The following is a 26,376-nucleotide window of genomic DNA, read 5'->3' as shown; positions in this document are numbered from 1 at the left end:
CCATGAGAGTTATGTTCTTCCATGTTCTCAGGCCTCTCTTAAGTGACAAGTGGCTTGTAATAATCCTCGATAAATTGGGATGGAAATAACAGATTGGACATCAAGGACAGTTGGCCTCTCCCTCACCTTCCCCCCGCGACACAGCACTAGAGCACACCGCCGCCACACATTTCTTCTGTGTGGACTTTGTCATCCCTTGTTTTGTTGAGGGATGGGAATGGGCTGTCCTAGGCAGAGAGGAGATACACAGGGCATTTTGGAATCGCTGTGGGAGATCGGAAGGGGATACACACCCAACAGAACAATCTGGTCCGTAGGAAGAGGAAGTCAGAGTCTGGAGCCCTCCATCATCATCCTCTGTTAGTCCTCTGACATTCACTGAAAGGATTGGGGTGGTGTGAGGGGAAGAGAGAAGGGCAAAACACGTGTTATTGAAGGCCTCTTGGTGACATAGTTTCCCTGGATTTGAAATAATCTGAACATGGAAATCATTAGGCCAGTTGGAGAAGAGCAAGCAGAGCTTGAGAAGGAACAGATTTTGGTAGGATGGAGAAAAACAGATAAACAGATGGAACCCAAGAAAGTTTTTCTTGCCCTCATTTTTACAGGAAAGATAATCCCCTGGATTGTAGGGCTTCAGAGCTAGGGTTCGAGCTAGGTTGCAGAGTGGCCTGTGGTGTGTTTACTGTAGGGTCCCCTTCCACAAATAAGCCAGGACACAGAGGGGTTAAATGTTCGCCTCTTCCCTCACAAGGATGCTGTAAAGATTCAGAAGGGAAATTTATGGCTTCCAAAGAAGCATAAATTAAGACTTTAATTCTATTTGGAGGATTCTCTTGATAGGAAAAGCAGCTTAAGTTTGCTTTTGTGATTTGATGTCACTGGGACACATGCCTGGCCTGTGAGCACTCCAGGCTTCATGAGGGGACTCACTGACCCTGAAATTATGTGCTCGGGAAGTGTAAAGAGTCTTGTTTTAAAAACCATCCGTAAGGGCTGAGGATGAGAAAGAGCGGTTCACAGCTCTGGAACAGCAAGGAAGACTGCTTTTTAAATCAAAATCTCTGCCGCTGCTGTTTCAGCAAGGCTTCCCTGCCTCCTGGCATCTTATCTGTTGTAAAAGCTGAAATGGGTTGTAGAAGCAGGTTGAGAGCAACCGAAAGTCTGAAATATTTAGACAGAAGGAACTCTAAGAGAGTCCATTGGCATGGAGAGAGCAGGCAGCTCCACACATTCTGGAGACATTTAAAACATTGGATTGAGTGGTTTTGATAGAAAACACTGCATAAAATAAAAGTATGTCCAAACTCGAATTCTCTTTTAATAAATTGAGTTACAGCGTCCTTTCTTCTCCCCCTTGAGTTTCATAGTAGCCCTGTTCTACACAGTGGATCATCCTCTCCTTTGCCATTTAGAAATCTGTGATCAGTGTTGAATGATTTTTTACTAGCATCAAATGTATAGAGTGGCTCTAGATTCGTTAGACCATTCTCCAAAGGAATGGTTCTGTTTACCATTTCTAGTTTTGGTTTTCTATCAGTGCATTTTCAGGCTCTGTGTATCTGTCTGCCTGTGGGCATTTGACAGTATTTGGTCTTAAACACTTAAGAGGCATATTGTCCATCTACGAAAGTTTGAAAAATTTTTGGCGAATTTGATGAATCACTTTAAGACATACAGTGTGCTGGGGTGCCTGGGTGGTTCAGTTGGTTAAGCATCCGACTTCAGCCCAGGTCATGATCTCATGGTTCGTGAGTTTGAGCCCCACGTCAGGCTCTGTGCTGAGAGCTCAGAACATGGAGCCTGCTTCAGATTCTGTGTCTCCCTCTCTCTCTGCACCTCCCCCACTCGCTCTCTCTCTCTCTCTCTCTCTCAAAAATAAATAAACATTTTTAAAAAAAGACATACAGTGTGCTTTTCCCTTCTTGTTTGATTTTTCCATTATGAATACGTAGAAACTTTTATGGTATTTTCTGGGCATTTATCCAGTGACCTGTTCATAACTGTTATTATTTACAGTGGGTCTGAGACTCCAGGAGATTAACAGACTTGCCTGAGATCAAAGCCAAGAAATAACTTGCATCTCTTCTGTTGAACTGTGGCCCTGCCAGATTATTTCTTGAGTACATAATGATTTTACCTATGAGAATTTTTAGTTGGTCTCTTTTAGATAAAAATTCACATCAGTGAAGGATGAGGGAGCATGGGTTACTCTACCTAGAGAGTAGAGATTTGTAACTTACAAATCACAAATCTCTCTCTTCCAATAATTAAAAGGAAGTTATCCCATCATTTTAATTAAGTGGTGGTGCTCTTGCCTGGAGCCTTCTGTGGCAGGCTGTAGTGACGGTGTATGAACACTAGATGGCACACGTTCAATGTTACAACTCAAAATGCCCAGCTCAAACCAGAGAGTAGAAAAGAAAATCTGTGGAGATAGGTTCCACTCTTTCTTCAGCGTGGTCCGGAAAACTTGAGAGGCAAAGCATATCCTTTCTTCTTTTTTTGTTGAGGGGGCTTTGAAAAAATGTTTGCCAAAGCTGGTCATATCAAGTGCGGTATGACTCAAATTCCTTAATCCAGTCACATTTGGATGCTACTGTAAAATATGTGTTTGTTTCACAAATGGCATTTTTCGTCTGGCTAACTCTCATGCTTTGAGCTCTGGCTGAAAAGACAGGGAACCTGAGTCAGGCCCATTAAAGCCCTACCTAAGCTATGGTGGGTCAACTTCTGCAGGCTTGAACCATCAGAACCATCACAAAAATATTCATAGAATAAATTAGATCACTTCCCTTGTTCAAGATGATGGTATCTATATTTTGTGTTCATTAATCCCTTTTCCATTGTAAATAATAGAAGCTGCTAAATACTTTTCTTTTTAATTTTTTTTTTTTTTGTTTTATTTATTTTTGAGAGACAGAATGTGAGCAGGGCAGGGGCAGAGAGAGAGGGAGACACAGAATGTGAAACAGGCTCCAGGCTCTGAGCTGTCAGCACAGAGCCCAACGCATGGCTCGAACCCATGGACTGTGAGATCGTGACCTGAACTGAAGTTAGACGCTCAACTGACTGAGCCACCCAGGCACCCCACTAAATTCATATATAGTTCCGGATGGTGGTAGTCCCTGCTTTCCTTACTAATAATCGTCAATTACTATGTTGTCACTGCTCAGTAAGGAGGAATGAAAAGATAGCAGGCCCAGACCTGACCTTGAGGCACTTCTAGGCCATGGGAGGTGGTCAGGTCCATGGGCACTTTGTGTAAAACTGGCAACGCACACAAGCTCTGCCTTCACTACAACATGCTGGTGAAAGGCATTTTTAAATTTCCCATGATACTTATTGACCATGATACTTACTTTCCCATGATACTTATTGACTCTTTTTTTGGATCGTATGGGCTTATTGTGGAAAATGTGGAACATACAGGAGTATAACGAGGAAATAAAGCTTGTCCATGATCTCTTTGCCTCAAGAGAACCCATTTGCTCCATGCACTTGGATTTTTTTTTCTAACCCAAAGAAATATGCCCATTTTCTAGACACTAGCAGTTCTAGACAACTCATCTCCCCAATAATAACCAGTCATTATGTTATCAGTGAAATGCTTCTGATATTTTACTTTTGGTCTCTTTTACAGCCTGAAGCAGCCTGCTACCCTGCCATATTCAGAATTGTTGATGAAATGTTCAGGTAAATGGTGTGCTATTTCTGCTAATAATTGGCCTAGAAATGCTCAGTTTCCAAATATGAATAAAAGAATTTGTGGTAGTCTCTGGCTATACCATGGGGAAGTTAGTTTCTGATTCTGTCTTACCCATCCAAGCTATTTGGTAAAACCCAAATGCCTAGTGTATATTTAAAAGCCAATGCCTAAGAATTAAGATAACTTTCTTTTTTTTAACAATTTAAAATTCTAGTAATGGTAGAAAGGCAGAATTGAATTCAATATTAAATCATTAAATATTCATGTAGGATTTTTCTCAGCTCAAAATAAAGTGTAGCAGTGTACTCCCTTCACCACATGAGGGCTGACCAATCTTTTTAAAAGATTTTAAAGCTAAGAAAAACCAAGAAAAATAAGTAAGGCAGTTCTTAAGAGAGCTCTTCTGAAAGGCAAAATCAACTATGCGTGTTATCCTCTGACACATTAATTTTGCAAATGTGAGTACTTCTTGGGAAGTACGTTGGATTTATAGATGATGAGAGGTGAGAGCCCAGTGGATACCAGGCAGTGGATACCATGGCTGGCAGTTAGTGGGAGCTTGTTACCCAGAGAGGGTTTCTGTCCTCTTTTGTGGGTACTGGTGCAGCCCTGGTACTCACCCTCCCCCACCCGTCCCCCTTGGCATTCACCAGTAGAGCCTCCAGGGCAGACAGTAACCCTGGGGAAAGGAATTTTTACAGCAGCCCTTAAGTTGGTCTTGAAACATACCAGCTTCAAGCTAAATGAGCATAGGAATAAGTCACAATGCGGTTTTTAGTTTAAAGCGGGCAAGGTTTGAGTTGATTTCTTTTGTTTCAGTATAAAGTTAGTTGTGTGAAAATGCGCAGAAACCAATCCAGATACACACAGATTCTTCCACCGTTTACTGGGTAGATTTGACCCTGACAGTTTACCCCCTTGGAACTCTTTCTCCACTTGAAAAAGAAAACGGTCTGTTGATTTTGCATGCCTGGGCATACAGTGTACAAATACTTCTAGAGAGCACTCAGGCCTATATGGAAGGGATATGCAGTGCTTCATAATTTAAAAACCAAGCATGGAAGCTTTGCAGATTGCTACTTTAAAGAAAGTATTTCGGAAAGGAGTGACGCACAAGGACCGAAATCTAATGAGCTAGGATACTGCTGAAGCTTATGGCACACACAAAAAATGTTTCCACTCTTCCCTTTTACAGTTCAGAGTCACATGTTTGCCAGATTAATCATTAAACGTGTGTAATCTGGCTTTGCATTGCTCAGGTATGCACTCCTGGAAACCGATGGAGCCCCAGAAGTACTAGCCGCTATTCAAGTGTTTACATGGTGCTTTGTGGAAGCTCTGGAAAAACAAAACAAGCAGGTTTGTTATATTGCACATATTAGTCATTTCCCCCAAGCGGGGGGGGGGGGGGGGGGGGGGGGGAAGGCTGTTAAGAGTATCTGGCTAATCACCAGAAAGGAGCACTTAATTTTTAGTGATTTTGATAGACTGTTTTGCTTATGAAGAAAGCTTCCAAATGAATGCCCCAGCAAAGGTAAAACCATTTTAATTGAAAATGAATCCAGATAGTTCTTGTCTGCCCTGCGCCCTGGTACCCGGAAGCATTTATCTACTGTTGTGTAAGAAAACTGGCGTGCCAGCATGTGCCTCCCTGGAGGACGCATTTTCCAGGCCCTGTGTTGTATGCTCTCTGCTGAGCGGGACTCTGCCCTTGTCAGGCCAGCAGTAGTGTATGTAGTATGTGCTAAGAAGGAAATGCCACAGAGTACAGAGCAGTGCTGGACATTCTTAATCATCAGAGTTTCCCTGCCTGGGAGGAACCCAAATGTGAACTGGGTTCCAGGAGAGAAAGGAGCCAGTGAGAATGATGAGGAGAGATTTGAATGATTATAGAGAAGCAGCTAGGAATGACAATGACCAAGAGGTGTGAGGTGGTCACAGTCAGTAAGAAGCCATGCGTGGGGGGCTGCAGGAAGGCTTGTACTGCAGGGCCCCCTCAGCAGACACCAGGCAGCTGCTGCCAAGGGCCAGTGACCGACTAGAGGGACCTTGTGAAACAGGAAGCATTTCTACCAGAGCTTTCGCTTTGGGATATTTTAACTGACCTTTACTGTGTGTGGGGTCCACTGCAGCTCCCCAGGAGGTGGGCCATGGTCCCCTCGTGGTGGCTTTCTACAGCCTCACATAGGAGAGCAGTGCTGTGCGATGCTTGGCCCTGCTGCAATCCCACACATCCCTACACCAAAGAAATCTCTCAGGTTTTAGCAGATGTTGTGCTTTTTAAGACAATCATAAATATTTATGATTTTCTCTCATCCTTTTTCCCTAGAGAGGTTAACTAGACTGTAGCAAACCGCATTTCAATACCCAGCCTAGAATTTGGGAGGAGAGCTCTGCTGAAAAGCACTTGTTGGCCCTCACACCTATTTTGAGGCATAACTATAAACATCTTTTATCCTCCCTATACATTCTCTGTATTCCCAGTTAGGAACCAACCTCTAAAAAACCTGCCCCTTTGAGTCCTGAAGACACCTAGGTTAGGGCAGATGACACTGGTTAAAGCATTAGCTTAAGGGTGTTTTTCTTATCAGCCTTGCTCCTGACTGTTGGCCTTGGGCACTGTGGATTTGGACTAGAGTTACAGTTGCTTTTAATTAATTTGTTAAAATTATTATTTTTTTAATGTTTACTTATTTATTTTGAGGGAGAGAGTGCACGGGTAAGTGGAGAGAGGAGTAGGGGCAGAGAGAGAGGGAGAGAGAGAATCCTAAGCAGGCTCTGCACTGTAAACACAGAACCTGATGCAGGACTCCATCTCATGACCACAAGATCATGAGTCATATGCTTACCTGACTGACCCATCCAGGCACCCCTTAATTGATTTGTTTGTTCTTATTTTTTTTAGTCTTTTTTTTTTATTGAGGTATGATTAACAAATACTAGTTTCAGGTGTACAACATAATGATTTGATATTTATATATATTGTGAAATGATCACAATAAGTCCAGTTAACATCCGTAACTAGAGTTACAAAACTTCTTGTGATGAGAACTATTAAGATACACTCTCTTAGCAGCATTTCAATATGCAATACAGTATTATTAACTGTATACCATACCATACATTACAGCCCCAAGACTTACTTATTTGTTAACTAGAGGTTTATACCTTTTGATCACCTTCATCCATTTCGCCCACTCCCCAGCCTGCCTCTGGCAACCACCAATCTGTTCTCTGTATCTGTGAGCTCAAGTGGTGTATTGCTCTGTTTTGTTTTTTTTATTCTACATGTAAGTGAGATTATATGGTATTTATCTTTCTCCGTCTGACTTATTTCATTTAGTAATAAAATAAGTTCTCAAGTTCTATCCATGTTACAAATGGCAAGATAGCACTTTTTTTTTTTTAAGGCTGAATGTGTAGAACACATTTTCTTTATCCATTCATCCGTCCATGGACACTTAGGTTGTTTTCATGTCTTTGCTGTTGTAAACAATGCTACAGTGAATGTGGGGGGTGCAGATACCTTTTTGAATTAATGTTTTCATTTTTCCTGGGTAGATACCTAGTAGTGGGATTATTGGATCATATGGTATTTCTGATTTTTTGAGGAACCTCCATACTGTTTTCCACAGTGGCTACACCAGTTTACATTTTCACTAACAGTGCACAAGGGTTCCATTTTCTCCACATCCTTCCCAGCTTGTCTTTTTGAAAATAGCCACTCTAACAGGTGTGAGGTGATAGCTCATGGTGGTTTCGATTTTCATTTCCCTGATGATTAGTGATGCTGAACACCCTTTCATGTACTTGTTGGCCACCTGTATGCCTTCTTTGGAAAAATTTCTATTCATATCTTCTGCCCATTTTTTGATCAGATTGGGGTGGTTTTTTTTGCTATTGAATTTTATGAATTCTTTATATATTTTGGATATTAACCTCTGATCAGATATATGATTTGCAAATATTTTCTCCCATTTAGTAGGTTGCCTTTTCATTCTGTTGGTGATTTCCTTTGCTGCACAGAAGTTTGGTTTTTCTTTAAGTTTATTTATTTATTTAGAGAGAATGCACATGTGTGAGTAGGAGAAGGGACAGAGAGAGAGGAAGAGAGAGAATCCCAAACAGGCTCAGCACTGTCAACACAGAGCCCTACACGGAGCTCAATTCCACAAACTGTGAGATTATAACCTGAGCCAAAGTCAAGAGTCGAACGCTCAACTGACTGAGCCACCCAGGCTCCCCTGTGCAGAAGTTTTTTTAGTTTGATGTAGTTCACTTACTTAGTTTTTCTTTTGTTCTCTTTGTTTTTGTGGAGTCAGAACCAAAAGTCATCGCCAAGACCATTGTTGAGGAACTTACCACCTGTGTTTTCTTCTAGGAGCTTTATGGTTCCAGGTCCTAACATTCCAGTTTCTAATCCATTTTGAGTTTAGTTTTTGTATATGTTGTTAAGATAGTGGCCCAGTTTCATTCTTTTGCATGTGGCAATCCAGTGTTCCCAGCACCATTTATTAAAGAGACTGTCCTTTCCCCTTTGTATATTCTTGGCTCCTTGACCATATATGTGTGGGTTTATTTCTGGGCTCTATTCTGTTCTATTGATCTGTGGGTCTGTTTTTATGCCAGTACTATACTGTTTTGATTACTGTAGGTTTGTAATAAAGTTTGAAATCAGAGAGTATGCTGACTCCAGCTTTGTTCTTTCTCAAGATTGCTTTGGCTATTCAAGGTCTTTTGTGGTTCCATACAAATTCTAAGATTATTTCCTCTGTTTCTGTTGCTTTTCTGTTTTCCTTTCCTCTCCTCTCCTCTCCTCTCCTCTCCTCTCCTCTCCTCTCCTCTCTTGCTTTTTCTCTTCTCTGTTGCTTTTCATTTAGAATATTACCCTGCTCAGGGTACATGGGTTTAGTGGTGTGGAGGGGCACATACTGAGTCCCAGTGGAAAGCAGGGCAGAGATCAAAAAAAAGAATTCACTGCCCTGACTTTGGACTCAGAATAAGAGGGCAATAACCTCTTACCTTTGCACAGGGCTTCATATACGTATATTATATCACTTCCCTTTCTAGGGCTGTTCCTAATTGTCTGCCTTTTTAATTGATGGCCGTTTCTCATCACTGATCCCCTGCCTTCTCAAGTGCCCATTTTAGGTTAGTCATAATCCTTGATGCATAACACCCTGTGTCCTGTGTGATCCATGCGTAACGCTCTTTCATTTCTGTGTTTTATTCATTCATTCATGTATTTATTCTTAATAAAATGAATATGAATCCAATATCCAAACAAGACCTGGACTGGTAATAACAACTTAATATGTATCCATGTAGCCCATCTCTGTTTTATAGCCCTGCCTTTCTCCTCCACTTTAGCCATAAATGTTTTGAATTTATGTCTGTCATTCCTTTGCTTTTTCTGAAAATAGTATGATCACATATATATGATTTCCCAAACCATGCTTTCTTTGCTTTTTTGCACTTGAGAAAACAAACAACAAACAAGAGTAGTATACTGTATGCAGTCTTTTGAATCTTGCTTTTTCCACTCCCTGTGATCACTCTGTGTTGTGTGTGGCCATGGTGGGGTGGTGCCACGTAATACTTTGTTGGGAAAGTGGTAGCAAGCATCCAGATTTTGTTTTCCTTTAGAAATGGTGTCGTTCTGGACATTCTGGGATATGTTTAGGAGTGGAAGTGCTGGTTATTAGGTATGCGAAGATTCAGCTTCTGTAGATGGTGCCAAATTGTTTTCAGATGTGGTTGTGTCAGTTTATACTCCCCCCAGCAGTTCGTGAGAAATCCCCTTCATCCACGTTCTTTCCCATTGTCAGAAATGTTTATCTTCAGTCCTTCTCATTCTCTTTTTGTCCCTTCCTCGCGCCTGTCGTATTTGATGAGTGCGGTGCAGCTCCGTCAATGTGCCCAGTTGAACTAGTGTTGCCACGACAAACCACTTTTTTGTAAACTTGCAAAATGGCTCAGTACAAACAGCAAATCACTTCAGGTTCTGGTTCCAGCAGTGGCCGAGTCTGATAATGTATTAGACTAAATTTCCAAAAAAAAAATTATAGAGTCTGATCAAGATATATTTAAATTTTTTTTTTTTTTTTTCAACGTTTATTTATTTTTGGGACAGAGAGAGACAGAGCATGAACGGGCGAGGAGCAGAGAGAGAGGGAGACACAGAATCGGAAACAGGCTCCAGGCTCTGAGCCATCAGCCCAGAGCCCGACGCGGGGCTCGAACTCCCGGACCGCGAGATCGTGACCTGGCTGAAGTCGGACGCTTAACCGACTGCGCCACCCAGGCGCCCCTGATCAAGATATATTTAAAAACGATTTGAAGGTACTAGAGAACAACCAAAAAAGCAGATGGAAACTACAGGAGATTTAAGCTTTGAAAAAGGAAACCACATTGGGGTCTCTATTAACTGTCTCCTTAGGTTGCTCGTGTGAGGAGTGGGAGGGGGTTGTGTGGGGCCAGGGGTGCCCGGAACTGAAGGCACAATCTGATTGACTTGAGGTGTCAACAGACAGGGCCGTGAGCTGCCAGAGGAACAAAAACAAAAACAAAACAAAACAAAAAGGACTAACATCAAAAGAAGAAAACTAACGTCAAAAGATAGACTTAAACGCAAACATACTAACAGTATGTTAATGGCAAAAATTAAATAAAAATTAGCTAAATATGCTAGTACAAAGGTGCAGATGTCAGAGTAGATAAAAACCAAGATCCAACTGTATGTTATTTTCAAGAGACTCATTCTAATGGTAAAATCGTAGATTGAAGTAAAAGAAAGGAGAGCTAGGTTGTGCAAATAATAAGCTGGATGGCACTACTAGCAGCCAGTGGCATAGACTTCACAACAAGGGGTATGACCAGAGACAGAGAGGGACGTTTTCTAATGCCACAGAATGGTCAGGTCATCAGGAGAAATACCAATTAACGATGGATATGTGCTTAATAACAGTTTCAAAATACATGAAGCAAAAATTGACAGAAGTAAGAAGAGAAAGACAAATGCACAGTGACCTGTAAAATACTAAGAAGTAAATTTAACGACAGATGCATAAGACCTCTACATTGCAAACTATAAAACATTGCTTAAAAAAACTTGAATATGTAAGGAGAGAACCCATATAATTCCAGAACAACGGAACAACTTTGAAAAACAAATGCAATTAAAAAAAAAGAAAGAAAAGAGCAAAATCAGAGGATTCACACTACCTGATTTCAAGACTTTAAGCTACAAGACAGTGAGGTATTGGCAAAAGGATAGATTGGTGGAACTGAAAAGTCCAGAGAGATATATCCATACAAAGTTTATACGTGTGTGTGTGTGTGTGTGTGTGTGTGTGTGTGTGTGTGTGTGTAGTAAATTGATCTTTGAGAGTGACACCAAGGCAATTCAATAGGGAAAGTTTCGAATAGTTGTGCTGAAACAGCCAATTATCTAAATGAGAAAAAAATGAACCTCTTAACTCACCAACACAAAAATTAATTTGAGGTGGATCATGGACTTCAGCGTAAATGCTAAAACTATAAAGCTCCTAGAAGAAAACATAGGAGAGTATCTTTTTTATATTGGAACAATCTAAGATTTCTTAGGAGGGATGCAAAAAGAGCACAAACCATCCAAAAAAATGGATAAATTATAGATTTCATCAGAATTAAAATCTTCTGTTCTCTGATAGACATTCTTAAGAAAGTGAAGAGGCAAGCCACTAACTGAGAGAAATTCTTTTCTTTTTTTTTTTAATGTTTATTTTTGAGAGAGAGAGAGCGCACGTGAGCACGTGAGTGGGGGAGGGGTAGTGAGAGGGGGACAGAGGATCTGAAGCCAGCTCTGCACTGACAGGCTGACAGCAGTGAGTTTGACCTGGGGCTCAAACTCACAAACTCTGAGATCATGACCCGAGCTGAAGTTGGACACCCAACCGACTGAGCCATCCAGGCTCCCCAAGAAATTATTTTTAATACATATATTTGACAGAGAATTTGTGTCCAGAATAAAAATCTCTTAGTCCCTAAGAAACAACTCAGTTTTGTGAAATGGACAAAAGAGATGAATATACACTTCAAAAAACATATATAAGTTGGCAATAAACACATGAAAATTGTTCTACATCATTTGCCATCAAGTAAATGCATAGTAAACCCATAAAGTGGTGACAGTTCATACCCACTGGAATAGCTGAAGTTAGTAAGATTGAAAATATCAAATGTTTGCAGTGTGTGGAGCAACTGGAATTCTCATAAATTGCTGGTAGGGGTGTGAGATGGTACAAGCCGTTCTAGAAAACTACATGGCAGTTTCTTATAAAGTTAAACAGCGTGTACTCCATGATCCAGTAATTCCATTCCTGTGGTATTTACCCAAGAAAAAGCACATGTCCACAAAAAGACATAAATATGAATGTTAATTTGCAGCTTTATTCATAATAACCCCACACTGGAAACAACCCAGGTACCCATCAATAGGAGAATGAATAAACATTATGGTATATTCATACAATGATTATGTCAACAATAAAAAAAGAATGAACTACTTATGCACATTAACATGGATGAATCTTAAAAAAAAAAAAAAAAAAAAAAAAAAGTTTGAGCCAAACCAGACACAAAAGAATACATACTCTATGATTCTATTCATATGAAATCCAAGAATAAGCAAAACAAATCTCTTGTGGAAATCACAGTATTGGTTGCCAGGGAGTGGTGGGACCACAAAGGAACTTTTTGGGGTGATAGAAATGTTCTCTATTTTGACTGGGGTGATGGTCACATGGATTTACAGATTTACCAAAACTCATCAAAGCCTATGCACTTCACTGTTTCTAGATTTTCCCTCAGTTTCTTACAAAGTACTTCAAAGCCTCTGTGCCTTCTGAAGGCGTAAATAACTATAGTACTTTGGCCCTCAAACTATAGCGAGCACCATTGTTGTTTCATGCTTATTTTTGTTGTTAAAAAATCATGCTGGAATATCTAATATCACAACTGCCTTGGAAACTCTCACTTAAATGGATTTATGTGCATAATCTGGTTCATTTGAGGTAAAGACCTGCTGTGAAGACATCAGGAGGATAACTCTATTTTTCTTAAGCTCCAGAAGGTGATTTCAAAAAGGTTCATTTTTCTAGAACATATTTACAAGTTTATTGGAAAAAAATTTTTTTTTAAATAAATGTTTAAGAAAACATTCTGACCATGTTAGTACTAAGCAGTCATTTTGGGGCAGATGATGCAAGATTTTGTTCTTTCTTAATACCCCTTTCAACCCTAACATTCATTTGGTTTTGAATTATTGTAGCTGAAGTTTACACTCAAGACCTACTTTCCTTATGCTTCTCCATCTCTTGTTATGGTGCTGCTTCAACACCCAAAAGGTATGTGAAAGTTGATTCTGCCTATATTAAAATAATTTCTGAGAAAGAGGGCTGACAAATCATAACCCTTCCCTACCAGTTCCTTCTCTGTAAAACAAGGGAGATGGAATCAGTCATCTCTAACATCCTTTTAAGCTCCCAGGGTCTCACATCTGTGGGATTTTGATATGAGAATTTGCTGGACTTCCCAGTTACCATTACTTACCAAAAGAAAGAAAAAAAAAATGTCCTCTTGTTAGGTTTTGATAGCCTGCTCAGGATAACCCAGGCTTATGCTGGTGCCAGCTAGATCCACCTGAATGCCAAGAACAGGCTAAGACTTGGCTGAGGTAGGTTAGAACAGTACATTTATTTGTATTTCATTCTTTCCGCTCTGTGCCCCTTGTTACAGAAGAAAAGATAAAACGATGAACAAAGCCAAGGAAATTTAGGGGAAATTTCTCCTAACCAAGCCAAGGGAAAAAGACTTTTGAAAGAATTCAGTAAGTGTATTAAATCATGGCCTTCTCTGGTCTCATTTGCCAGCCTTCCATTGGCCACATCCAGTTGGGAAATTGATGATCCCATCTTTAATCCAACTGGCATTGGTCTGTTAACATGTCTGAGAACTTGTGTTTACGAAACATTTCAGGCATAGAGAATAAAGGTGTCCTTCCCCTTCCACTAAAGCCTAGAATCTGAAGGAAAGGCAGCACTGACACAGCACTGGCTCTGTGCCAGAGAAGAAGGCATTTTAACTGTCTGTGGAAGGAAAGAGGGAAAGAGCCAGTGATATTTCCTTTTTCATGCCATTTTTACTTGCCTTTTTCCTGAGTAGATTGATTCATTTGAGAAAAGTTTCAAGAGTATTTTACAAGAGTATTTCAAGTTTCAGAGTATTTTATAAAATTCAAATTCCTCTTCATTTCCCTTTAAATATTTATTTTATTTTATTTTATTTTATTTTATTTTATTTTATTTTATTTTAGAGAGAGAGCAAGCAGGGAGAGGGGCAGAGAGAGAGAGAATCTTAAGCAGGCTTTAGTCTTCAGCTTGGAGCCCGATGTGGGGCTCGATCCCACAACCCCAGGATCATGACTTGACCTGAAATCCAGAGTCGGACGCTCAACTGACTGAGCCACTCAGGCACCCCTTCTCTTTGTTTTTCTAAAAGATGTAGGTTTTTACCCAGAATGACCCATCTGACACTGTCCTCTCAGATGCTAGTGGTGGAGGTGGTAGTGAGGCTGCTGGGACCTCTGATCAACAGTTTGGTGAAATTTAACCTGTGGGAACACAGTGGGAAAACTTGGATAACAAATTTCTCTTTCTAGAAGTACACTTTACAGCTTAGGTCAGATTAGAGAAGCCTGAGGTCAGCCTATGAGCTCCAGAAGAAATATTGGAGTTATTATTTTGTAAGTTGGGAAACCTATAAACACAAGACTAAGGGGGTACCTTGGGCATGGAACTCACCTATTTACCTTTTCCTTTGTGTGATGGTCTTAGATTTGTGTCCAAAAATAAATAAGTAAATTTAAGCAGAAGTTGCTCCTATGCTACTTTTCAGCCTATTCTTTTTGGAAAAAATGAATGTTTAATTCACAAATTGAAGTATTTTTTAATAGTAGAATCTTCTATTCATCAGAAATTGATTTGGGGCCCTGTGGGACATAAAAGTAAAGTCCTGTGGGGCGTAAAAGATAGATCACTTACAAGTCCTGACTATCCAAGAGCTACAAGTGGGGGGACATGAAATAAGTATCTAAATAATTAATACAAAGAAGAAAATGAAAAATGCTTTCAAAGGCTACAAATCAAGAGTAATGGGCATTCAGAGGAGGGAAAGATGATCTTTTCATCTGTAACACTTACGGGGTAGTTACAGTGGCTGCCTTATCACTTACATTATCTTCTCGTGTATTTAATTATAGAATCTATCACTGTATGGATATGTGGTAACTTTTTCAGATATTACTTAGAACTGCAGATACGTGCGTATCTAAAACCTTGGGATAATTATGAAACCAGAAAAACTAAGAAAAGACATTTGTTCACATGATACCCATGTATTATTTTTCTGGCCCATTCTTCCCTATAAACCTGTAATCATATTCTGAATTCAGCACAGTCATAGAAAAACAATTGAGCAGCCTATCCTTAGTTCCTTGTTGACTTTTATTACCATCTCCATGTACTTTGAAATCACAAATTGTCAGTGATAAAGAGTGAGGGGTTGGGTAGAAAAGAAAAAACGTGAGGTATCTGCAACGTAACATTTTCAGTCCTAGGGTGGGCTGCTTATGGAGTTTGTCTACTTCTGTGTACCTGAGTTAAAGAGCCTTTGAAGTTTAGTTCTGTGTAACACTGAGGATCTTCCCAGGCCTAAGGGATATGCTGGCTGGGAACAGCGGGAGACCAGTGGTATGGGTCCCATGGGCCAGGAAAAATATAGCCTTTTTCCAAAGCTCTTTTGGTCTTAGCTGCAGACGATCCTAATAGGTTTGACTTTTCTTCAGCTCCCTCTGGTTTATCTCTCCACCCACAGATATCCCACAAAAACTGTGGCACCAGCCACTGAAACATATTTCTGAAATGCTCAGAGAAATAGTTGAAGACCAGACTCATGGGTAAGCAAATCCTAATGACGCCTAGGTCCATCTCACAGTGGTTTCTCTTGATCCTTATCATCTGTTTGAGGAGGGCCAAGGGGAAGGCATTACTGGTCTGTGACCACGCCCAAACAGGTAAGCACCTTGCTGAGTGAGAAGTGGAAGAAGCACATAGCTGCATGTGTGTCACTCTGAGCAGCTCAGCAGCAGTGCATATGTAAATACCTTGTATAGAAACTGTCCTGAGTAGTATTGGTATTGGATCTTGAGATGTACAAGCATAACGAGAAGAAGAGCAGACCCTAGGAAAACAGCAGAGCCCGCATGCTGCCGCCGCCCCCAGCCATGCAGAGGACCATGCTCTCTGGGCCCCTTGGTCTTCTCCCTTCCTCTGTGCTCTCTAGGGAAGGAAATTCTAAACTTCTCCTGCACAGTAGGGTAAAATGTCCCTTTTTCCTCCTCTTTTTAATAAATATTTGTTTAGGGGCGCCTGGGTGGCTCAGTGGGTTGAGCGTCTGACTTTGGCTCAGGTCATGATCTCGTGGTCCGTGAGTTGGAGCCCTGCATCGTGCGCTGTGCTGACAGCTCAGAGCCTGGAGCCTGCTTTGGATTCTGTGTCCCTCTCTCTGCCTCTCCCCGACTGATGTTCTGTCTCTCTCTCCCTGTCAAAAATAAACTTTAAAAAAAATTTTAAATAGATATTTGTCTAAAATTAGAATTATATTCTAACATAAATTAGTTTCTAACATGATATTAAGTACTCTCATGCGTTAATTTTCCTAAAAGCAATCCCATTTAGGCTTTACTAACTTCTTTGTGACATAACACCCTGCACCTTCCTCTTGATTTACTTTTTTTTTTAGAGTACAAATATTTTATTTGTTGTCTGTACTAACTTACTAAGACCGTCTCTATTTGTTCCTTTTGCCACTATTCCCTCTTGAAATTCTCTGTAATCTGCTCGCTGAGCCATCACATATTACGGTTGGTGCTCCTTATGTTCATGATCACTGATGCACATTTGGTGCCGGTTACTCACCACCCCGCACTCAAGATTCTTACCAATAAAGGAGACAAAAAGAACTGGCAGACAAGTGGGGTTCAGAGTATCAGCATGGTAATGGCCTGTAACACCTGTCAGTCCCATGTGCATGCTTTCAGGTTGTCTCTGGTGAAGAGCAGGACCTCAACGCAAAGCCACATGGGACTCTTACCTAACTTAGATCTGCCTTAACTAGATTTCTGGGTCCACCTGCAGGGAGGGGCCAGTGAACAGGTTCAGGTGCTTTCTTAGCCAGCCACTAGGACTGCCTCACATTCTCAGTTACTGGTAGAAAAGAGGAAAAAGAACCCGGCCCATTTCTGCAAGGCAGGCCCTGTAGCCCCTGTCCAGGGAGTGTGAGAGAGCCCTGCTGCTCAGCTTATAGTGAGGTCTGTAGGGAAGATCCTCTGTGGAACCCATTCCTGGCTTTTCAGCCATCATAACCCAGCAGACCGCTAATGTGGCCCACAGAGCACCAGTTCTTCCTCTTGTGGGACAAGTAAGATTAATACTCACTCCCCTTTCTTCTTCTCTCCACTGTTCCACAAGCTAGGTGTTAAAACATTTAATCACTTGCTCTCAGAACAGACATAGCAGACCCAGATCCAACCAAGAGGGGCCCAGAGCTCTCCTGTTCCAGGAACCTCCCCAGTTCAGAAGAGAAGTTCTCATCTTAGGCCAGTCCCACTCCATTTTCCCCAGGGGAGATGTTAAGCTGCTGACACTGTCACTGTGCATATTAATAGGTCCTTTCCTTGAACAGAGTCTATCTTTTAAATAGCCAGTGTGCCTGTCCATTCCCAGCATGGCAAAAGGATAGCTTCATAAAAGCTTCTAACTTTTCAGCTTCCCATACATGACAGGAAAGAATATACAGTATGCAGCCCGTTCAAAGTTCATCATTGCCAAAATACTGGCCAGAACCTTGTGTTTTGTCAGAAAGGAAATAACATATGTTTTTGTCTGCATCCCTTCCTCGTCTCCATCTGGACCCCAGGGAGCCCCCTCATTTCTTGCTCTGGAGCTACCTGGGTGGCTGCCTCAGGGCTGGGAGGCCCCCTCTTCACAGCAGCCCAGCTGTATAGGCCTTGCAGAAAGCAGAGGGGGCCTTAAAGCTCTCATCTTGTAGCATTCCTGTTGGTCATGGCCCAGAACCTTTCTTTGTCAAAGCCTGTAGCCACTCATGGTCCTTGGATATAAAGATTTAAGTGTCTAAAGTCCTCGGGACACATCGGATTTTGAAAGACCTGCCTTTGAAGGTCCTGTGATGGGTTCAAAATGGCATTGTGAGCTATTTTTTAAATCTAACTTGTATTCCTTGCAAGATGTACCTCAGTGGATAAGAACAATTTAAGCCAACCATTCGCAGACATTACAGCTGCTCTAAGAACCAAAAAGAGAAAGAAGTCAAGTTGCCCAGCTGCCATGTGTTTTGGTTCTGTTCCAGGTCCTACGGAGGCCCCTTTGAGTGCTGGTTTTTGTTCATTCACTTTGGAGGATGGGCTGACATCGCGGCTGAGCAGTTAGTGATGTCAGAAGCTGAACCCCCGGAAGCCCTGCTGTGGCTCTTGGCCTTCAGCCACAGTCCACGTGACAGGAGTCAGCAGCGAGCACAGACCATGGTGGGTGGCAGGACGTGCTGTGTGTGGTGCTCTGGGTTCGTCTCTTGGGATCAGAAAAGATGCTGCAGGAAGGGGCCTGTGGTGGGTTTGGCCTCCAGTAACCCCCAGGCACCTAAGCACTGGCTGTTCACTGTGCTCACGTGTGGCAGCATGTACACATCCACCCAGATGGGTGAGTGCACACATGCTAGGTTTGTGGTTGGAGACGTCTTCTTGCCTCACAGAGTTGACTAGACATGGGAAACTGCCACTCTGCTTTCCTGGGAAGCACCACGGAGATGAGGCATAGCCCTTCTGTCCCCTACATTGTTTTATCTGTTCTTGCTCAGCTGCCACCAATGCCCTTGTTTACAGTCAGCCCTGGCCCAGGGGCCAAGTCCTCTAGCATTTGCCGTGCAGAATCTGACCGCTCCTCTAAGGAGCACTGTCCTCTCTCTGATCAGCAGCCTGTCCCTGTCTGCTTCCGTCTTGACTTACTGCTTTCTTGGCTCAGACAACAAATCCTCACATTACAGGCTTTGTTTAGCACTCTTACTAAAGTAATCTGATATTAACCCCTTAGCTTCTGAAAAAGGACTTGGGCATTCCCTAAATAACAGAGCAGCTAATACAGGACTGGCTGTCTATGGCAAATCGAGTTTTTATTTTATGCAGAGTATAATGACTACAGGAAGCAGTGCTTTGATTAAAGGCATTGGCACCTCCCTTGCAAATGTTTATTTGCTGGTTTTTAAAACTTTAGCTGCTAACACTTTTTGCTAATTTTAATAATTAAAGGGAGCAAGTTTCTTTATGTAGAGAGTAAGTTTCCTATTTGCTTCATGTTTTCTGTTTGAGAAAAGCAGAGACTAGTACAGATATGTCTGTATATTTTTCTTATTTAAAGACTCGCATGGCATGGGGTGCCTGGGTGGCTCGGTTGGTTAAGTGTCCAACTCTTGATTTCGGCTCAGGTCTTGATCTCACAGTTTGTGGTTTGGAGCCCCATGTCATGCTTGAAATTCTCTGTCTCCATCTCTCTCTCTGCCCCTCCCCTGCATACACTGTCTGTCTCTCTCTCTCTCTGTCTCTCTCTCCCAGAAATGGATAAACATTTAAAAAAATGAACGAATACTTGCATGGCAAAGGAAAGAAAGAGTTTTAGATTTTAAAAAGTTGAAATTTGGTGATAATTTATTTTGGATCAAAAATACGTTTTTAAGAAATTATCATAATCCACATATGTGTTTGAGGGTTGCTTTATGACTAAGAAGAAAGCTTTCTATCTCCCTTTTAAAATATCACATTAAACTTAAACTTATTAAGAGAAATCCTAATTATTTTTAGTGATAATAGTTAAAATGTATATAGCACTAATGATTTTCAAAGCCCTGTTATATATACTTTATATTTGATTCCTTATAAGCTAAGTTGGTAAGTTATGTGTTAAATTCCTGATCAATCATTGAAACGGACAGAGATTCACTTTTGAAAGGTAGAGAAATAAATTGTCCAAAAGAAAGGTAATTTCTAGAAAGTTCTGCATTGGCATGTCTAATACTTACCTTGGCTTTTTTTTTTTTTTTTTTTTTTTTTTTTTAATCGGTACATAGTTCTTACTGCAGGGATGCTGTAGCATACTGGATAAAAATAGATTAGTTCACTCAGAGTAGTTTAGCACCAGCATGTTCGCTTCCTTCTTAGCTATCCTGTGAGAGGGGCTATCTGTCTTGTGACTGAAGACACGTTTCATGTTTGTGAGCCTAAAGCCTCTTCCTCCTTGGTGCCCAACCTGAGGCACTGGTGTGTGTGACATCCTGGGGAGCAAGTGAGCCCAGTTTTCCTAGTTTAGTAATACATACCTCTTTCTCTCCTGGGTTTTGTGAACTTTAAATCCCTTTGATGGTCTGTTGGGTGACTTGAGAAACAAACTGTGAGCTGCCTTTGAACGCATGTTTATTGTGAGATTTGAATGAGCCTGACAACATCTGTGCCCTTTCCTCAAAAGGTGTCATTAAATCCTGGTTAATCGCTCAGCCCTGACAGCGTATTGTGGGCCAGCCTCCACTGGCCATCCTTGAGGTTCAGTAACGGAGAAGCAAGGGCAACTGCCGCACAAAGACGCGCCCTTCTCTCTGCAGACCCTGTTTGCTGCCAGCCAGTGTTCATCTTCTTTTGCTAACTTTGAATTTAATCATGATAAAAACACAAAATGCCAGGGGAGGGTGGGTGATGGGTATTAAGGAGGGTACCTTTTGGGATGAGCACTGGGTGTTGTATGGAAACCAATTTGACAATAAATTTCATATATTGAAAAAAAAAGAAAAACACACAAAATGCCTGTGTTTGAATACCCATAAGAATTAAGCCAGGGTTCATACTCTTTGTTAGTCCACCTCTAGGAATTATCCTAGGGAAGGAATTAGAGATCCATACAAAGATTTATGTATAAGAATATCATTACAGCATTGTTGTAATTGCAGATGTTAGAAATGGCCTAAACTTTCAATAGTATGGAACTGACTAAATAAATTGTGACATATTCTAACCATGGACTAACATTCTGCCATGAAAAATCATGTTCTCAAAGACTTTATGTCATAGATACATGAAATTACTTACAGTGCATTGTGAGAAGTGTAAGCAAACATGGCACATAGTGAGCTCTGGGTTCACAAGGCCTGGGGAAAAGATGAGAAGGTTGTGAACCTGGTTTCCTCCATCTCCCCTGGAGAAAATGGAGCAAGACCAGCCTGAGATTAAGTTAGATCAGATCTTTCATTTGGATGGTGGAGGTACATCATACCTTGTTGTTCAGACTTTCTAGTGAACATATGTAAATTTTCATAATGCAGGATAAAAAGTAATCCTTAGAAAAGAAAGCTTATCTCTTTTACTAAAAACAAATTAAAAAGCATTTAAAGTTTTGGCATGTCAGGTGAAAGCTTATGGATGTGGAAGGCATTTGAAGGGAAAGATGGTCTGGGATGAAGACAACCAGTACTGAACAAGGGTAGAAAATCAAATGCCAGTCAAGAAGAAAATGGATATGAAGGCATAGCTTCCTAAGCCCTGACATTTTTGCAGACCTTTTAGATGGTAAGATGGTCTTGGGCTCCCATAGATGCCATCAGATGAGGGCAGGCTGGGCCCAGCTGAAAGAGGAGGTGGTGAGAGAGTAGCCCTCTCCTGTTGGAACGCTGCCATTCTCCGTGGAAGAGCCCCATGGTACAGTTTCTCACGGTCTTGGATTGTGGTCAGAATAGCTCACACAGCACTCCTAGTGTATTGGAGTTTATGACAGACTTCATTGAATGAGGCTTTAACTTCCAGGGGAAAAAAAAGACGACTCACACAAAATCCATAAAATTGGTCATGGGAATTCTCAGAATAGGCCTAAGTACTCTTTCGAAAATGATGGAACATAGCTGTTCATGAGTTCCATGTGGCATTTTGGATCTATGGCTTTCAGTTTTTCTTTGTTTTCCACGTCACATCTTGATGTACTATTCTTATAGCAAGCAGAAGTCTCAGCATGAAATAAGTATTTTTTATGCAAAAACAACCCACAGACCTATAACGATCACATTATGTGAATTCTACAGACTTGTGACCTCTGCTTATGCTTTCAACATGTATGAACACTGTCCCAGTGTCTAAAACAAAACAAATGTGGTGTGTGTGTGTATGTGTGTGTTTCCTCCCCTCAGAGATAACAAAAGGCAAAAGGCAAACCTCATTCTTATCAGAACATTGGCTCAGTGGAGGTCCAATTGCATGGGGCTTTAATTGATTTGTGGCTATGATAGAGAGCAAGTCTTCAAGGAGCCTTTTGTTCCTTTTCCCACAATATAAAAATCTGACTACATTCTGCTGAGGATTTTTCTCTGTCTCTTTTCTTACAAAAAAAAAAAAAAAGGTCAATTCCTGGCGTGGTGCCTTGGCTGCTTAGCAAGACGAAAGAAAGTCAAGAAATTTCCATTACGCCCATTTGGGTTTGTGTGGAACAGAGTATAAGCTCAGACATGAGTCGCCTCTGTCTGCCTTCCCTAGGTCGCCAGTCCTCTCCTCTTTCTAGGGCTTGCTTCAAAGTCCCAAATAAATCCTAGAACCATACAGGTCCTGACTCTTCCCTAATCTCTCACCTTTGAAATTATACTTCCCAGGTAGAGGTAAAGGCAGTGCTCAGCCACCTCAAGAAGCTGCTCAGAAGTCCAACTCTCTCAGCCAGGGATCTACAGGCAGCAGCTGCAGAGAGCCAAGACAGAGACCCCAGACCACCTTCATGTCAACAGCTGATCAGGCACCTCCTCCTGAACTTCCTGCTCTGGGCTCCTGGAGGCCATGCGATTGCTCGAGAAGTCATCACCCTTGTAAGTCTCCCCTTTAATAGTGTGCTAATTCTCATTTGCATTCCAGGTATGAGGATTGCCTGGCCTTTGACAAGTATGTGTACCAGGGTGCTGTCCAAATGGATGGACAGGCAATGAAGTTGAAAGTTGGGATGGACCCCAGAGCCTGCCCCTTGTGACACCTTCATAATAAGGAAGAAAATGGAGGCTCTGAAAAAAGAGGTCACAATTACTGTCAGAGTCCATAGTAAAGCTAGGTCTTCTGTCTTCCCATGTACTTACTCTTTCAGTTACATTCGTCATGAAGACAGACAAGACTTCAGTGAGAAGTGTTCACTATAGCAATCCAAAAAATTTTGTTAATTAAAAAAACAGTGTTTGCTAATTACAAAGAATTCTTTCTGAAACCCAGCTGACATGAGGGATAAAGAATGGTCCAAGTCAAAAGTGAGTATCATTCATGGCATTGGGTTAGGCAATGACTTCTTGGATAATGTCCCCAAAGGCACAGGCACCACCAACAAAAAATAGATAAACTGAAATTCATCAAAATTAAAACATGTTGTTCATCAAAGATACAAGCAAGATAGTGAAAAGACAAACTCAGGAATGGGAAGAAAATATTTGGAAATCACGTATCTGACAAAGGGGTTAGTATCCAGAATATATTGGGAATTCTTACAACTCAACAACAGCAAAAACCCAATTCAAAAATGGACAACAGATCATAAATAGCTAATAACCACCTGAAAAAATGCTCAACATTATTAGCCATTAGGGAGGTGCAAATTAAAAACCCATGATGAGGTAACATTCCACACCCTCTAGGATGGCTATTACAAACAAAATGGAAAAAACAAGTGTTGGTGAGGATGTAGAGAAATTGGAACACTCCTATATTTCCAGCTGGGAATGCTAAAATGGTACAGCCACTGTGGAAGAGTTTGATAGTTCCTGAAAAAGTTAAACATAGAATTACTATATGATCTGGCAATTCTACTTCTGTGTAAAAGAATTAATAGAATTAAACACTTGGCCACCCTGTTCATAACAGCATTATTCACAATAGCCAAAAGGTAGAAACAACCCAAGTGTCCATCAACAGTTAAATGGATAAATAAAATATGGTCTGTATATACAATGGGGTATTTTTGAGCCTTAAAAAAGAATGAAATTCTGATATATGCTACCACATGGATGAACCTTGAGGACATTATTCTAAGTAAACTAAGCCAGACACAAAAGGACACATGCTATATGATTCACTTTTATGAGGTACCTAGAATATGCAAATTTATAGAGACAAAATGTAGAATAGAGGTTACCAGGAGCTGGGCAGGGGAGAGGAATGGAGAGTTGTTTTGGATAATGAAAAAAAGTTCTAGAAATGGATAGTAGTGATGGTTGTACAATATTGTGAATTTACTTCATGCCAATGAACTGTCCACTTCAAAAGGGTTAAAAGACCAAATTTAAGAAGCGTCCACATGCTAGCTTTTGGAATTTTTATTTGCTTTTGTTTTTATTTTTTACTGACATATAATATACATACAGAAAACATACAGCTTGATTAATGTTCATAAACCAAAAATAACCATGTAGCCAGCAACCAAATCAGGAATGTTCTCAGCATCCAGAGAGCCCCTTCTTGCTCCTTTCCCTGGGCAGGTTCTGTTTGAATGTGAATATGAAGAGAGTCCCAGTGATAAGTAGGACTGCCAAGAACCTCAGAAACCAGCACCCAGGAGGTTCTCAGTCCTGGTAAAACAGTCAGCATGGAGCAGGCAGGCCACAGCAGCCAGCCTGTTAGTCCTGCCTCTCATGTTCAGACAGAAGGCTAAGAGCTAAAAAAATGTCCATGTGTCCATAGACCTTGATATCAACCAACATTACCTCTGGCCAGCTATAAGTAATAATAGTCACTTTTCAGCCACCATCTCAGCCAAGTGATCAAGGTCAACATGACAGTCATAAGACATGTTGACTATAAGTACCCTTAATATAATGTGATGAAAATGGCACTTCTGTGATCTTCCTCCCCTAAACTTTTATAATCCCAGTCTAATAATGAGAAAAACAAATGACAAAAATACCTATGTAGCACACTTCAAAACTGTCCAGGCCATCATCAAAAGGAAAGTGTTAGAAACTGTCAAAGCCAAGAGGAGCATAAGGAGACATGAAAACTAAATATAATGTAGTATTTTAGATATTATCCTGGAACAGAAAAAGGACATTATGGAAAAACTGGGGAGATGAGAAAAAGTCTGTCCTTTGGTTAATAAAATGTATCCATATCAGTTTATTAATTGTGATAAATGTACTATACTAATTTAAGATGTTAATGGAAAACCAGATGTCAGAGATATGGGATCTTTCTGTATTATCTTTTCAGTAAACTAGAAGTCTAAAACTGTTCTAAAATTAAAAGCTATTTCAAAAAGTCAACAGCAGGTGCTTTTGAATCATGAAGGTATAGGAGCCATTTTTGTCACCTGAAACAAATGAAATATGATGAGACAAATGAAAATGGAAACAACTTTCCAGAATTTATGACACACAGCAAAAGCAGTTGTAATAGGGAAGTTCATAGCATACAGCTCCTAAGATCCAGGAACAAGGCAAGGATGCCTACTCTCACCACTTTTATTCAGCGTAGCACTAGAGGCCCTGCCCACAGCAATCAGACAAGATAAAGAAAAGACATCGAAATTGGTAAGGAAGAAATAAAACTGTCACTATTTGCAGATGACATGATACTATATTTAAGAAACCATAAAGACTCCACCAAAAAACTATTAAGACTAATAAATGAATTCAGTAAAGTCACAGGATACAAAATTACCCTACAGAAATGAAACATCAAAAAGTGAACAGTCCCATTTACAATTGCATCAAAAAGACTAAAATACATAGGAATAAATTTAACCGAAGAGATGAAAGGCCTGTACTCTGAAAACTATAACATACTGATGAAAGAAATTGAAGACAGTACAAATAAATGGAAAGATATTCCATATTCATTGATTGGAAGAATTAATATTGTTACAGTTATTACCCAAAGCAATCTGCGGATTCATTGCAATCCCCATTAAAATACCAATGGCATTTTTCACAGAACTAGAACAAACAATCCTAAATTTTGTATGGAACCACAAAAGATCCCAAATAGCCAAAGTAGTTTTGAGAAAGAACAAAACTAGAGGTATCACATGCCCTGATTTCAAACTATACTACAAAGCTTTAGTAATTAAAATAGTATGGAACTGTCACAAACAGACATATAGATCAATGGAATAGAGAGTTCAGAAATAAATCCACATATATACAGTTAATCTGAAAAAATGGAGGCAAGAATATACAATGGGGAAAAGACAATAAATGGTGTTGGGAATACTGGACCACTATCTTATACCATATGTAAAAATAAATTCAAAATGGATTAAAGACTTGAATGTAAGACCTGAAACCATATAACTCCTAGAAGAAAAAACATAGGCAGTAAGCTCTTTGACATCATTCTTAGTGGTGTTTTTTTGGACCAGTTTCCTCAGGCAAGGGCAACAAAAGCTAAAATAAAACAAATGGGATTATGTCAAACTAAAAAAGCCTTTTCGTGGTGAGGGAAACCATCAACAAAATGAAAAAGTAACCTACTGAATGGGAGAAGATATTTGCAAATCATACATCTGCTA

At 40.6% G+C, this 26,376-nt stretch overlaps 1 protein-coding gene across 3 annotated transcripts in view; it reads left to right on the top strand.

Moving 5' to 3' along the window:
• FANCC (FA complementation group C) overlaps nucleotides 1-26,376 on the top strand; it is a 267,194-nt gene that overhangs the window by 228,056 nt on the left and 12,762 nt on the right. For all 3 annotated transcript variants that reach the window (XM_030293538.2, XM_030293535.1, XM_030293539.1), the window contains 6 exons: nucleotides 3,644-3,696; nucleotides 4,969-5,068; nucleotides 13,020-13,095; nucleotides 15,623-15,704; nucleotides 18,176-18,350; nucleotides 22,496-22,702. In XM_030293538.2, the coding sequence (XP_030149398.1) occupies nucleotides 3,644-3,696; nucleotides 4,969-5,068; nucleotides 13,020-13,095; nucleotides 15,623-15,704; nucleotides 18,176-18,350; nucleotides 22,496-22,702 (693 nt within the window). The remainder of the gene's footprint in view (nucleotides 1-3,643; nucleotides 3,697-4,968; nucleotides 5,069-13,019; nucleotides 13,096-15,622; nucleotides 15,705-18,175; nucleotides 18,351-22,495; nucleotides 22,703-26,376) is intronic.

The sequence above is a fragment of the Lynx canadensis genome, chromosome D4, assembly GCF_007474595.2.
Source record: "Lynx canadensis isolate LIC74 chromosome D4, mLynCan4.pri.v2, whole genome shotgun sequence".
Taxonomy (NCBI): domain Eukaryota; kingdom Metazoa; phylum Chordata; class Mammalia; order Carnivora; family Felidae; genus Lynx; species Lynx canadensis.
This window is presented reverse-complemented; position numbering and strand designations above follow the sequence as displayed.